The 15,670-nt window shown below is 38.6% G+C and overlaps 2 protein-coding genes across 2 annotated transcripts; both read right to left on the reverse strand.

Moving 5' to 3' along the window:
• Nucleotides 1–5,058: 5,058 nt before the first annotated feature.
• Nucleotides 5,059–5,841, reverse strand: LOC113306298 (glycine-rich cell wall structural protein 1.8-like). Its single transcript, XM_026555250.1, has one exon. The coding sequence runs from the start codon at nucleotides 5,839–5,841 to the stop codon at nucleotides 5,059–5,061; it is 783 nt and encodes a 260-aa protein (XP_026411035.1).
• An 839-nt stretch (nucleotides 5,842–6,680) lies between these two features.
• Nucleotides 6,681–10,218, reverse strand: LOC113303691 (26S proteasome non-ATPase regulatory subunit 14 homolog). Its single transcript, XM_026552750.1, has 6 exons — nucleotides 9,940–10,218; nucleotides 9,619–9,796; nucleotides 8,287–8,368; nucleotides 7,782–7,958; nucleotides 7,519–7,686; nucleotides 6,681–7,047 (listed from the first exon to the last, which is right to left on the reverse strand). Exons 1-6 carry the CDS (start codon nucleotides 10,070–10,072, stop codon nucleotides 6,856–6,858), a joined length of 930 nt encoding a protein of 309 aa, XP_026408535.1. The 5' UTR covers nucleotides 10,073–10,218; the 3' UTR covers nucleotides 6,681–6,855.
• Between the last annotated feature and the right edge of the window lie 5,452 nt (nucleotides 10,219–15,670).

Below are 15,670 nucleotides of genomic sequence, written 5' to 3' on the forward strand. Positions count from 1 at the left end.
TGGTAGCAGAATTAACCAGGAGAGGAGAGGATGATCTACTCCTCTTTCTGAGATCGGCACGGGGATTAATCTTTCTCTTTAGATTGGAAAGAGCATCATGTTCAGCTGCAAAATATATAGCTTGTTCTTTTGATATAACAAATTTCTGAGTAGGAGTTGCCTCCGTATTGAATCTTCTAGTTGAGTTACGGGTACGGATCGGTCATGTGTTGCTGGACTCAGGGATATGATCCAAGGCACGCAAAACATCATCTTGACTGGTGAATTTCTATAAGATAAGTGGTAAGCCATTGACCAAAGGAATGAGTTTCTTAATTTGATTTGTTTCTACTTCATGAATCTTGAGAGTAGTAGATATGCTACCAAATGGCCCATGTTAATCATGCAATTGGGAGATTTCTGATTGGTAGCACTTGAGGTTTGGGCAACAGCTGCAGCCTTTCCTTTACCCACATAACCAGTACAAACCAACATTTGACTTTGCGTATCTGGTGCTACTTCAACTTGAGTTGATAGGGAATCAATAGTTGAGATGTTTGGAGTAATTATAGGAATCTCCTGTACTTAAGTAAATGGAATCATGAGTCTAGAAATTGGTGTGTAGACATATTTTGATGTAGATGAGCTAGCTTCCTTAATAAGATTTTGTTTTGCCAGCCACTTAGGACATACATCATCTCTATGATCAATAACACGACAAAGTGACAAAAGTTACTTGGGACATTGAAGTACCTGCACTCAATGAGAAAGGGTTCCTCTCTTCATCTAGTAAGGAGGGGAATACCAGTTGGGAGAGCTCGATTGATAGGGATTCTCACATAGATTTTAACATTCTTCTTGAGAGGATGATTACCATATGGATCTTTGGCATCAAGAAGTTATCCAATTTTGAGTGTAAGCTGCTTAAAATTTTCAAATTCAACACATTCTTTAGGAACATTGCATAAGATATGCCACATCATTTATTCTTCAAAGGAAACTTGAAAGTTTGCAGGACAACCAGTAGGTGGAACCACTCGTAGAACTATAAGGAATCCACAAGCGAACCAAGGGCATTGTTCATTAACCCTGATGAAATCACTTTCGGCTAAGAATCTGAGAAGAACTTTGTATCTCAATCCATTGAAGTTGGTAACAGTAGGAGTTTGATATAAAATCCAGTGAGTGTAGATTTAGTATATGATAGAAGAGGTGGGCACTAAAGTCTTACTGCGTATGTAACCCACCATATACCATTTCCAATTAGTATCATTCTCAGCTAGAACGACTGTTTTATCGATGTACACTGGTTCAGATAGGGAAGCAGGAAGATTTTTGAGTAAAGTAAGCTTCTCATCCATTTGAGAAGAGAGGTTTTGAATAGAGGCAGCAGAATGGGTATCACTTGAAGAATTTGAATCCTCCATATAAACATTAAAATAGATGGTGAACTTAAGGGTCAAGTGGGTGTCTGCAATTTTAGGGTTGGATGTTAGGATAATATGTATTTGTATTTGGAGTTGATAATGCCAAGATACAATGGGGATCAGAGGAGAATAAAGACATGTCATGGAGATATCCATAGACAAGTAAGTATAAGCATGTCTAGAAGACTGAACCTTAAAAAGGGAAAGTCTGACAGGTAGATTATAGTTTATGTTGGTAAAGTGGGAATGAAATTGTGAAAGATTCAGATTGGGAATATGTCGGTAAGGTTCAGCAGCAGTGGTGTTGGGCAATGTATAAATGGTATCTGCAGAATCTGTGATAGTTGTGCCATGTTGATAATTTATTGACGTAATCAACTCCAACTGGTAGGATAATTGGACATCCGTAATAATGGTTGAGGCACAAAAAGTATAATAACTATAAGACTCGTGCAGGGGAGGTTTTGCTTTATAAGATTTAAGGTACACTTTTAATTTATTGTTTACTCTAGAGTTGTGTAGCAAAATTTGAGTGCTTCCAAATGTAATAATGGTAGATGGGGTGTATTGAAGGGTGGTATGAAATATCAATGGGTGAACTAAAGAGATATTAGTAAACTCAGGATTTGATTTAGTGGGATATTGATTATTTTGGGGTATAGGGTTTTTAGCATTGATTAGGAAATAGTTGATGCTATGGTAATATATATTTCTAGTCGACGTTCCCTAAGAGCCAATGGTGCCTCCTAACAGGTGTTGCAATATCTGAACCTGCATAAAATCATAGACCAAGATTAATACCCAAGAAAACAAATGCTAAGTTTGGTGGCTTACCAATTTCACTCATAATGGTGGAACCATAAAGGCTAGAAGTGGGTGGAAGATTAGGTTTGGTGTATTGGGGTGGTAAGGTCGAGAGATGCAATTAAGCCAGAACTGAAAGGTTAGAGAAAATTGATTGTGTGGGATAATTTTCAAAGCGTCATGATGGTACCAAGTACCGTGTATGGGGTATTGAACCGGCGCGCATAGTCTAGAGACCGGAAAGATCGGAAATGGCTATGAATGGTATTAATTAGGAGTCTATAAAATGGGGTTATCGGATGATCGGAAAGATTATACCCATAAAAGGCAAATATTAAGAGAGAGGAGAGGTTTTTAGAAAATGACCGGTATCGGTAATCAAAACCTTCCTGACAACTCGCAAAATCCTCTTCCCATTGTTCCGCCAACATCATCAGCAGAATACGAGCAAGCCAATCTCTTTCCTTGCCATTGCAAGATCAAGAATTAGAGAAGTTGAGTAATGATCTTCTAGAGGAACTAAACCGTCGTGCATTTGAGAGAATTCGTCAGAGACGAGAAAGTGAGGAAATTGTTGCACAAGTGTTGGATCGTCAGAGACGAGAAAAATAGAAAAATTGATGCTTTGTTTGAGGTTTGGAAGGTGAAGTACTTTGATAAGGTTGATCGAAAAGATGAGGAAAGAACATCAAGAGAAGAATAGCCGAAAATTTTTGGGAGTGCCACTGAGAGTGATTCAGAGGAGTCTTAAAATGGGTTTGAATACCTAGTGGAAGAGATGAACACCAGTGAAGAGGATTCCGATGTTGCAGATGAACGGAGCATAATGGAGGCTTATCATGATATGAAACTTCGCAGAAGATTTGATGATGAGAGAGTCAATCCAAAGATCTTTTCCAGAACCATGCGTGAAGGAGAACAAGTGATGATGAAGAGCTTTTAGAGGATGAGAGTGATGATAGTGAAGGAAGTGATAGTGAGGGGAAGTCGTCATCAGATGACAGTCAGGTGTCTCCTGCATCATCAGGCAGTGATTATAGCGAATAGTATGTTGAGGAGGGGAATTGGAGCTATGATAAAGAGGACTTTTAGAAGTTCCTTCTAGAGTACTGAAAGCAGCCAGGTCTTCAGAATTTGGACTAATTTTGAAGATGATTAACAAATTTTTTTTTATAAATTGGCTTTCTCGGTACTTGCTCTTCTCCTTCTTTCTGTTGATGTGGATGATGGTAGTGTTGAACTTCTTTTACTTCTTCTCTTGATGGCCGACTTTGTTTTTAGTTCTGCTAGTAGTTTGTTGTTGATAAGTAGTGGTGTTTTTTGTAACGGTGATGGGGTGTTTATGGTTGACAAATTTGAAGGTATTTTGCTTAGGTTGAGGCCTGTGAACCTCAAGAATCTCGATGGGTTGTAAGAATTGGTGATGTATGCTCTTGTTCTCTTGTTCTTTTGCAGTTATGGTATCAGTTTGAATGGTACTTGTTTGTGGATTTTGAAAGTAAAGATAGATGTTCTTCTTGTTATTGATTTCATTTCCAGTGATAATGAATGTAAATCGGTGGTTCCTGTTTGGAGAAGAATCAACGGAATAGCTAATAGCACAAAACCAGATCCCAATGAAGTATATAGGAAAAACTGATATGCTGCCTTGATCTTTCTTTGTCTCGAACCCATCGATATGACCAAACAAGAAAAACTAATCTTGTAAGTACAGATTTTGAAGGCAATCTTGATAAAGTAGCTTAAAAAATCACAGATATAAAGTACTCCCTCCGTTTCTAAAAAATAGGCTTGTTTGGTTTTCATAAAAATTAAGAAAACTAACCATTTGAGCTACTTTTCAATATTTTTTCCTAATCTATCCTTTGGTCCCCACTCATTTGTTATTAGAGAAAGAGGAGAGAGAAGTGGTCATCTTTTTGTATTAGGAGAGAAAATGGAGAGAGAGAAGTGGTCACTCTATATGTATAGTAGTAAAATCATAACATTTGACTTTCCACATATGAAAACAAACCTATTTTTTTTGACATACCCAAAAAAAAAAACCTGCCTATTTTTTAGAAACGGAGGGAGTAATAGGAGATTGAATTGAGAAGAGCCCGAATTGTTTAGAGAGGCTGGAAATTGCATCAGAGAATTTTTCCAAAACATTCACTGAGAAAACAGCTTACGTCCTGCTTACTGAGCGCCTTAATTGGAGTTGGATATGCAAAATACGTAACAACTGCGAAACAATAACACAACAAACACTATCTGACGCGAAATAATAACACTAGCTGACGCACATAATCAGCAAATGCATACAGATTCTTCGTGGCTGCTTTCAAGTTACAAGTTATGATTAGGGGTGCACATACCCTATCCATACCCGTCAACCCTACCCTACCCGCCAGTTTTCTAACCGTATCCTACCCTATCCACTATTTGGCGGGTAGGGTGGCGGGTAAAGATTCTTTTAACCGCTAGTAAACGGGTAGGGTGGCGGGTATAGGCCATATCCTACCCACCCTACCTAGGGGTGCATATACCCTACTCATACCCGCCAACCCTATCCTACCCGCCAGTTTTTTAACCATATCCTACCCTATCCATTATTTGGCGGGTAGGATGGCGGGTAAAAATTTCCTTAACCGCCAGTAAACGGGTAGGATGTCGGGTATAGGCCATATCCTACCCACCCTACCCGTTGTGCAGACCTAGTTATGATGACTTTATAAACTCGATCACCCAATTTCTTGAAGTACGTCTCTCTTATTTATAGGTAGTACATTAAGCATACAGAATATAGTACTCTTCTCTGAAGCCTCTACAAAGAAGAGGCGATTCTCTTAGATGTTCAGGTCCGTTCTTAGTTGCCGCCTGTACCAGCATTCCCGCAACTGTTGCTTTTACCTGTAGGACCACAATTGCTGCCGCCTGCACCAGTACTACCACTGCTTCCAGCGCCAGCTCCAGCACCACCGGCCCCAGTGCCGCTTCCTACACCACCACCACCAAAACCAGTACCTACGCCTCCACCACCAGTACCAGTACCGACCCCACCGGCGCCAGGTCCAGCACCTACACCCATTCCGCCGCCAACACCAAATCCAGCACCACCGCTTACTCCTCCAACACCCTGCCCCATCCACATTCCTCCTCCAGCACCAATATTTCCGCCAATTGGCCAGCCTCCAACTCCACCAGCACCAATACTACCTCCACCACCTATTCCTCCAGCCACACTACCACCACCAATTAAATTCTTATTGGACGTTTCGCCACCTATTAACTTATTATCACTGCTACCATGAACCACTTTCACCGCTTGCTCGTCTAGATAGTGTTCAACACCATTACTACCATCACTCTTTCTCATACAAACAGGTTTTTTCCGGACAACCTCACCTGTGAAAGATGTGTGGCCACTCAAGCCTTTCCATCCGCGACTATCCATTCCACCACCACGCCCGTTCGCAAACAAATCTGTTTCGTCCTTCATCATCATACCACCAAGATCAACAACACCTTGCTGCTGCTTATTCTCCTCCACCATTACCAAACTCCTACCACCAATAACATCACTTACCATGAACACAAAAACCACCAGAATGGATAATAAAAACCACTTCCCAATTACTAAAACACCCATTTTTGGAACCTTCGAATAATCTAAATCTCTTCGTATATATTGAGTGTTAGAACGAGCTTTCATATACAGGCAAATGCGTACTGCGGCTTTATATAGAACATATCTCTCGTTCTATTTCATTATTTTTCGCAAATCTAAGCGTCTATGTGTCGTGTGTTGTTGAACACTCGTCAATCTCGACGACATGCACACGATCTACGTGACCATCTCCATCTTTAATGAGGTTCCATGAGTAGTCAAATTAACGTTATTAACTCTCTGTCTGTCTCTCTGGATTTTGAGAAGTACTGTTCAAGAGATAATAAATTCGACACTACCGTTAGGGGCTTCATAGACTCCTTGAAAACGAGACAGAGATGAGAGATGATGATGCATGAAAAGCACTCCTTAAGTCAGTTGCTGATCGCCAGTGCTATTTATTTAAACCTAATACGTTAAAGTTTTGATTGCCAGAACACCCTCTCCGCGTGGCATACTCGGTAGTCAGTAGGTTTTAATGTGTTTTCAAGTCTTTGACTATTGATCAGAGTCAGGACTCAGAAATGCGTTTTACAAATCTTTTCTTTTACTCGTGTGCATATCAAACTTGATAACTCAAAAAACTGCATTTTCATGACGTACCTGAAATGTATATGATGCAAGTTGGGCCTCTAGACCATATAATATGATTTCTATAAATTCCTGTTCAAATTTCTAGCTAGACCATTCTCAGTCAGGTGGTGGAAATTATAAACTAGTTAAAAGTGAGATGCCCCTGGCCCTGGCCTAGAGGCAGAGCAGGGTAGCTGCATACAGCTGTGAGATGGTTTGGTTACCTTGACATTTGTTGAAGTTTAAAAGAGAGTAAAAAATTCTGGTAAAATACAAATAATCAAATTTCAAACATTTACCACTGTTTAACTTCCACCAACATTAAGCATTTCCCAATGTTAACTTCCAAGGACACTACTTAATAACAAAAGAGTAAATCTGAAATCTCAATAACCTGGGAAAGAAACTTCTGGATTGATACTCCTAAAACACAACGGTGTCAAGCATGGTTCCCAGGGTCTGGATAATGTTTGATGACATCAAGTTATTGACATGCTCTTCCAGGTGCTTTTTAGCATCCTGCCTTCCAACATTGGCAATAGCAAGCTTCTCTGGGGACAACTCATCCTCCTCTTGAACAGCCTTGTTGTATTTGATGGCCAGGCTTCGCATTTCCTGCAAGGTACCCTCAACATGTTAAAACAGATACCAGACCTTTAAACTAGTACAGCAAAAAATGAAGTTTTCAAGATAAGGTAATGAATAGCTTAAATGAATCAGAAAGTCATCAGTAGTTAGTACATCTCACTGGAGGGATCATGGTATCGAGGGAACAAAAGAAAAAGCAAAGTTCTGAGTATACAGATCATGTAGAAGAAATATCATATCCAAAGTCTAAACTTCCATATGACCAGAAAGAAAAAAAGGCAGCTAGATCACAATGTTAATCTTAGCAGATAGCAAGACAATAGGTGGAGCACTTCAACCGAGCAACCTCTGTCATCGAGTGATTTTCCGACATTAGAAAATCTAAAGGTTTAACATGGTCCTACAGATTCAAGAGCAAGCAGCAACCATACAGAATGACATGACGACTGCACAAGGAACTACACTAGCTACAGTTTGGTTATTCAAGGAATCACACACCTCTACAGTCTGCTCATTGGTTTTTGAATGAGAATCAAACTGCTGCAGAGTCAACCCATCAGTCCACTTCTTCTTATGAAGATTCAGCAACATCTTTTCCTCAAGCTCATTTTTCCTGTAGTTAATCGCTATTGAATAGTAATGCCTATTCAACCCATGAATCAAAGCCTGAAGAAAAAGACATCCATTAAATGACTGGGTTAGAGAGTGCAAGAATACAAGGCACAAAATAATGTCATCACAACTATGTTTTCCAAACTCACTTGAATGGACGGCTTGTTGAGATATCCAAGGTTTGATGTTGTCTGTCGTGGCTCTTGTCCCAACATCATGGTTTGAGGATTGATCAGACGGAAGGCATCGATGACTACCTTACCCTTAACACTTTGTATAGGGTCTATAACCACGGCAACAGCTCTCTGATTCAAAGCTTCAAAACTCTGCAAGAGATACATGATGTCAGAAGTAGTTCGTTTAACACATTGGCACAAATGACTAAAATGGGAAAAGAAAAAAAAAAAAAAAAAAAAACCTCTGTATCCAGACTCTTGATGCACAAACTAAAAAGCATGACACTGTAAGCTATAAAACCTTGAGAAATGTAAACAACTTTCTTTGACTCAGTTTTCCCACTTCTTATGAGAGCCACGACCTCACAAACTTTGGAGACTTAATAATATTAAAAGTTTGTCGGCAGGATACTAGCAACTCAGTATGATCAATATCAGGCTGTACGATGAAACTTGACAGTATTATACTCTAGCATACCTGCTGTGTATTAATATCAACACCAGAGAGCCAACAACCAAATCCAGGATGCGAGTGATACCATCCTACAACCATCTCTGGTCTGCAATAGTATGCAGAGGTAATAATTAGCTTAAAACACGTCATAAACAAATAAACAAAATCAACTTAAACAGATGAAGGTTGTTCTAAATTCAATGAATTTATCATCAAAGGAAGCCAACGTGCTCCATTATATAGCATTGCATAATCCGTAATCACACGTTAAGCAATGAACCGTAACTGTTGGGAGTTATTTGAAAATTTACTTAGATAATTCATATTACCATAGCCAACTTTTATGACTATATAGAATTGAGAATTGCCGCAAACAAAACCATAGAACCATTAAAATTGTTAACAGAGTACAAAATCAAGGGACCACCACTTACATGTAAAGGTTTAAGATGAGAGATGAAACATCCATGAACACGGGCATAAACTACCGGGCTGTAGAACTCACTACGCAGTTAGTTCTAGACTTTTCAGTCACGCCCTCAAACAGGCAATCAACCGAAGAGAGCGTCGTACTAGATTTTTATATACAGGTTAAGCTAATATACATTGGCGGGGAAATCTAGAAACTTGTTTCAGGTATAAAATGCGTACTTGCTTTATAAGTCATGACCAGAGGAATCTCATACGGTCCAAGTTTCACGAACCTCAACAATTATCATAAGACATACCCAACAGTCCCATGCACGTCCCTAGTAAGGTTATGACATCAAATAGTGCCCATGAGAGTTTTACCATCCTAGTGCATAAAGTTCAATTCAGATGTAATACCGTGTATATGGTCCGAACATCAAGTACAAAGACTAACAAACAAACATCTGTCAATACATAAACTACCTGTCTGCAGCACTCATTACATGGTTACCACTACATTTTTCAGCCAGTCAATTAAAGAGGCAGACAGACAAAGAAAGCATATCCAGCCAGATTTATATATAGGAAAAGCTAAGCTACTATGGATTCATGGGTGGATTTGGGTACTTGTTTTCGGCATAGAATGCATACTTGATTTATCAGACTCCATCAACAGATGAAAACTTCATCTACCAGTCATCACCACAGGGATCTCGTAAATATTTCCCCAAGGTCCAATTTAGCAAAACTCAACAATTATCATAAGACATAACCAACAGTCCCAGCTCAGCAGTTACATGTTCGTCCCTAGTAAATGCACGTGAGAATTTTACCATCCTAATATGTAACATTCAATTCAGCCATAATAATTTCAACTCATCAACTGCAAAGACTTGCAACCAAAAAAACTTATAAACATGAGCTTAACAGAGTGAGAGAGGTGACCTGCCAGTCTGCTTAAGCATATCTAGCATATTAGTCTGGAACACTGGGTCAACAGCTTCAACACTAACACCAGTACCACTCTGAGGCATAGCGAAAACATCAACGACACGAACAGTATACTCATCTACAAACTCCCCAAGCATCAATCCCATAACTTCCATAGGAACTCCAGCTCTTCCTGTAACAGAATTAAAAATCAAATTCAATTTCGAAACCCTAATTTCATTATCACACCAAAAAAAAAATCAAATAAAACCCTAATTTTCAAAACAAAAAAACCTAATTCAAGAAAAATCAAAAAGAAGAAGAAGTAAAGGATACCATGTTTAAGCATCTTGAGGAGTGCAAGAGAAGAAATGTAAACTTGCTCAGATGAATCTAAGAGTGGTGAATCTGGAGGTGGATGTCCTCCCATTCCTCCTGCACCTGCTAATATCCTTTGTAATCTCTCCATTGTTGATTTGATTTACTCTTTTGCTCAGGATTTCGATCAGACGTCTTACAGTAGATAGCCGAGAGTAATCGAGATTCTTATCCCACAGATCTTGTTTAGTTTACGTTTATTTGTGTTGTTTTCTCAATTGGTCTCAGTTATGACTTATGAGGACTCTGGTGGCTTTAAAGTTGCGTTTATTACTTTTCTACCCCTCATTTTGGAGTGTCCCAAAAGAAATCTGGACAGGCCTAGGCCAACGCCGTGTAAAGCAAAATTGTATGGCCAGGTATAACCAGCCAGATAAGTGATGCATAATGATTGTGCGTTACAGCATTGCTGATAAAGTCAGTGATGCGCAAAGATTGCGCGTTACTGCATAGACCGTCAAAGTGCTAAGATAGCAAGATCCTACAGGATCACTGACGTGCAAAGATGGCGTTACACTGTAAAGGACATTGGCTAAATAATGAAGCTTATTGGCCGACACAATAAAGCTTCATTGAGGGAAAGACAAGGCAAAGCCAAAGTGACAAGATGCAACATGCGATGTTGGCCCAAACTCAAGGATGATGCAAGAAGGTAAAATGGGCCAAGAGTTGGTATATGCGTTAGTTCAAGGCTGGCCAAAGCTTGAACAGTGCAAGCAAGCTAGTTTTGCATGAGTAAAATTGCTATTGTCAAGCAAATTGACTAAGTGAAGCATATGATGCATGAATAACCAGAATGATCTTAAGAAGTTGACCTTGATGATTAAAGCACAATGATTGACTGTGCATTGGCTTAGAGCAAGAAGGATGCAGGGTCAAGATGGTCGTGCATTGGATCAAGGCCAAGTTCAGAAATGCACAACAGTGGTGCAATATGGCTCAGGTGACGGTTATAAGTTGGTTACTGGCTTCACAAGCGTGCCAAAGGTGCGATACAAGTTGGAAGGTTAGTGAAATGAGTTTATAACCTTATTAGAGTGTCCACAATCGTTTGGGACAAGTGCAACATCAATTGGCTGGACAACACAAAAGTTAGAAGTTGAAAAGCAATGTTGGCGGTTACGGAACTACCTTATGGGACACATGGTTATTCCATGCATGTGCAAGTGTTGTGCACGGTTTTTGGATATGTAACTACTGTATATATAGTGTGAGAGACATTGTAAATCAGTAGGAGAGAGTTTGTAGAGTTAGTCTCATGTTTTGAGAGAATAAGGTATCACCAAGAGGGTGATGGTCTGTTTTGGTCCATGTGACTTGTGTATGTAATCTTCCTTAATGCAATAAAATGGGTTTATTGTGTTATATCTTTGTGTTTATGATGTTGTTGATGTTGTGAAGTTGTCAATTGGATTGATGCATGGCAACCTCTTATGTTTATGGGGGCATACAGAGTTAGAGAGAAAGAAGACGGAGAATTCAGTTGCATAAATCCTTAAGAGTGAAGGCAGATGCTTAATTTAATGCCACTATGCAAGGATGAGTACTTGTGGGTGAAGTTGATTCACCGAACCACAGAGTATCGTCGGTTATGTCCCATGAAAATTTTAGGCGATTAAATGGGCATGTGACAACAGGTATCAGAGCGGTGTTTGGGGACACTGTTCTTGATTTTTCTCTCTTTTACTCAAGTTGGTGTCATTTTTAATTGAAATCAGTGAAGAATTATTTGGGTTTCATTAGTGTGGAGACTAGAAGAAGTTGGTCTTGTATGGAAAGATCAATTGGAATGAACTTTGAAGCTTGAGGTAGCAACATGCTATGAAAGTTATTGACAAATGTGTCAAAATTCCTGCCCAAAGTGTTAGACGAACAAGCAAGAATCATTGAAAACCGGGTTTTCAAGTGATTGCATGACTAAATGAAAGAGTATGTTGAATTCTATGATGCAATTCAGAAGTTAAATTCCATGTTTCTCAAAAGTATGCGAAGATTATGCATTAGGAATGCATATATTCGTAGCGTTATCGGTAGCGAGTACATTACATGTTGTAATGGGAATTTTGCTAAAATTCCTGAGTGCAAAGATGATGTTGGCCTTTGCAGTGGCAAAGAAGATTGAGAACTTATCTATGCGATAGAGTTGAAGGTGTCTCATTGTAGCCAGTTAGATGGAAGATTTAAGTAACCTCTCTTGAATGCATATACTTTGGTGGTAATGCAAAGTCTGATTGTGAATCAGCATTTTTGTGGCAATTGTGATGTCATAAAAGGAGAATCGGATGGCCAATTCTTATCAAGCATAAAACTCATGGAAAGGTTGAAGACAGAAACGCAAGTTAGGGAAAAACCGATACACCACGGTCTTGTGTTTGCAAAGAGTTCTTCATTGATGCTAGATGTGCACAAGGAGTGTGTTTGCACCTGGTTTATGTGTGGGATCAATATGCTTGGACAAGGGTGTCCAAAGACCTGCATTTGATCATAACCACAAGTGGATGTTCTTGTCGACTGCAAATCAACAATTGTTGCTACTAAAGTTGATTTTGGAGAAGGACAAGGACAAGACTAACCAGTTGTACATGGGCAGTAAAAATGAGTTCCAAGTTTGAAGAAGAATGCGGTATTTTTGCTTCATGGGACGTAGGCAGTGGGTGCCTCATTTGCAAGGATTATGGCCTTGTTAAAATTGTCAAAGGAGTTTATCCGCGAAAGTCATTGAGTAATATGACTTTTTGAGCTCTATGGTGATGTTTGGGATCACCAAGTTAAGTCCAATTCAATTGTGCAAAGGTGCACAAGTTTTGTGTCAAAATGTTGGTGCTAATTGGCATGTCCTAACCGTCGAGAAAAAGTGTGGCCTACAATCCAACAAAAAGGTAGCAGTTGAAGAAGATTGATTTCGGTTAGGATAATGGATAGTAGTGGTGATGCAAAAGAATGTATGTGGTCATTCTTGAAGAAATATTCATGAAAGCTAAAGCAACATGATAGCCTCAGTTTGAAGGAGTACTCAACTAAGGGTCAATTATATTGTGCTTCATTATGGGAGTTGCATAAGAACTTTGATAGTTGGAAAAATGCAGGTGGCAAAATGAATTGCAAAATTGGGGACAGTGGGTGCTGTCTCGTTTCCTTGTTTGTTGCATATAAGTGAAAGTGAAGTCAGTATTGCAAGACTTGTTAGGTCTTTCCATTAGCAAGCAGTTGGTACAAGTATTTTCTCAAGTTTGAGTATACTTTCAGTTTGGGTCGAGAGGACCTTTATGTTGACTGTTGAGAATTGTCTCTCTATGTAAGTTAGTAGTGAATCAGGGTATTTGAGACGAGAGTTCCTGTCTCTTTCCTTCAAAGTAAAGCTAGTTCACGTGGAATATGCTACATAGCATATCAATCCAAAATATGCAATAGAAGACGCTGGAAGTGAAAGAAGCAAATATAGTTGGTGGCATAATCGAGTTTGTTGTTGAGAGTTATGTGGAAGTGCGATGACATTTGGCAGCGATATCATGGAGTAGCGCAGCAAGAATGAATATGTAAGACCATCAAGTATATGATTTAAGAGTAACTCATAGTTAGGAAGAACATGATGATGTTTTTCCATTACATTAAAGTGTAGCAGTTTGAAGGAACAATGAGGCTTGTTAGTTTCAAAGGCGCGTGAAAAGGATATCTTGTCCAAAGTGACGGTGGGATGTCCCAGGTAGTCCTAAGTCATGACTGTTAGTCTCTATGTTGTTTTAGCAAAAAAACATGATTTGTATTCCTTTAAACTGGATTAGTACTAATCCCAATCAATAAGATTAAGGTTTGTTCATATTAATCATGAATGTTTAAGAGTACATAATGATAAGTATCTCTTATACTATTTGGAATGGCATACTAGTTATAACAATGTTATGTGAGGTTGTTTTTCAACTGTTGATGGAAGGTTGAATGACACATGTCTTTCATAGCATGAGGTGGACTCCATTATATCTCTTGTTTATAAAGAAATTTTTCCATCATTAAAGAGAAGAGAAGATAGAATTGGAAGTGTCTGCCTACAAGTTTCTTTCTACTGTTTTGCTAAATATAAGGTATGCTCCTATCTACTTCATGTTAAGTATTTTCACTTGTAGAATATGTGATCCTAGAGCATGTATATAACTATATATCAGCATAAGGTATTAAGCATGTTCACATACAAAATGATTATAGCTAATAAAGAATTGTTAAGCATGATTATAGGCTGATATTGTAACATTGGTATCATAGCCTTAGGTATAACATATTCTACGGAATTTGACTTTTAGATTATGGTGACTGTTAGAAATTTCAGCAATTCACATATTGGTTTAGATATGAACTCCTTAGATCAAATCATGTAAGATATGTGTTTTGTTGTCATCATGTTACAAGGATGATCTAAAGAATTTATTTGAAGCCTTGTAGTAGTCTTGATGTAACTTTTACCGTTTCTATGAGTCGCCAAAGTGATACTTTGGGAGCTGATAAAAGCTGCATATTTTCGTTATGAAAGGACTATGTAAAATTGCGTTTCAGATGTTGTTCGTATGACGATACCAAAAGGTTAATCATACTTGTCACATCTGTAATGGAACATGGTAATCTATTTATACATAGTAAATGATAGATTTTTACGACCCAAAAGTTCAAAAGATCCGTTGAGTACTATGTATAAGATGATTAGCCTTGTCTTTGATTAGACTTTGGTACATCACAAGTTTACCCAAAGGTGGAGTTATGGTTGTATCGAGTCTGAAATCAGCATGTTGTTATCATGATGTTTAATAGTTAAGAATGTTTTATATTTCAATACATACATATCATTCATACGGAATACATGCATATTTCAGCTATAATGAATCCTATACAAGTTCAAGGTTATTTGGCTGGTATTGAGCCTCTTAATGGCACAAACTACTTCAAATGAAAGTCAAACCTTGATATAGTCCTTGACTACTTGGAATATGAAATCGCTCTAAGGGAACCTAAACCAGAAATGCTTGTCGATACTTCTACTAGAAATGATAAGATAGATTTCCATAAATGGGAGAAGGCGAACAGAATGAGTATAATGATAATTCGAGGTGCAATTCCTGATGCCATTCGAGGTGCAATTCCAACAAAAAGCTATTGCTAAAGAGCTGATGGAAGTCATTCAGTCACAATTTATGAGTTCAACAAAGTCAATGATTGGTACTCATATGGGTCAGCTGACTTCAATGCAGTATAATGGTGAAGGTAATATTCGAGATCACATCCTCCAAATGGCAGATCCGGTTTACAAATTATGGGGCCTGGATATGAATCTAAATGATGATTTTCTACTACAACTTGCAGTTAATTCACTCCCTAAGCAGTTCGAGACTTTCAAGGTCAACTATAACACTTGTGGCAGAAAATGGAATGTAAATGAATTGATCGCCCATTGTGTGCAAGAAGACCAAAGGCAGCGACGTGAAACTAAAGAGTATGCACATTTTACTACTGCTGGTCCTAGCAAGAAAGATTTCAAGAAATTTGGAAAGAATAAGAAACTACAAGAACAGAAAAAAGAAACACCAAATAATGAGCCATAAGTTAACAAGGATGGTAAGAAGTTTCCATTTAAGTGTCATTTCTGTAAGAAGCCAGAACACATGAAGAAGGACTGTTTTAAGAATAAGAATTGGCTGGAAAATAA

This window comes from Papaver somniferum, chromosome 8 (assembly GCF_003573695.1).
Source record: "Papaver somniferum cultivar HN1 chromosome 8, ASM357369v1, whole genome shotgun sequence".
NCBI lineage: Eukaryota > Viridiplantae > Streptophyta > Magnoliopsida > Ranunculales > Papaveraceae > Papaver > Papaver somniferum.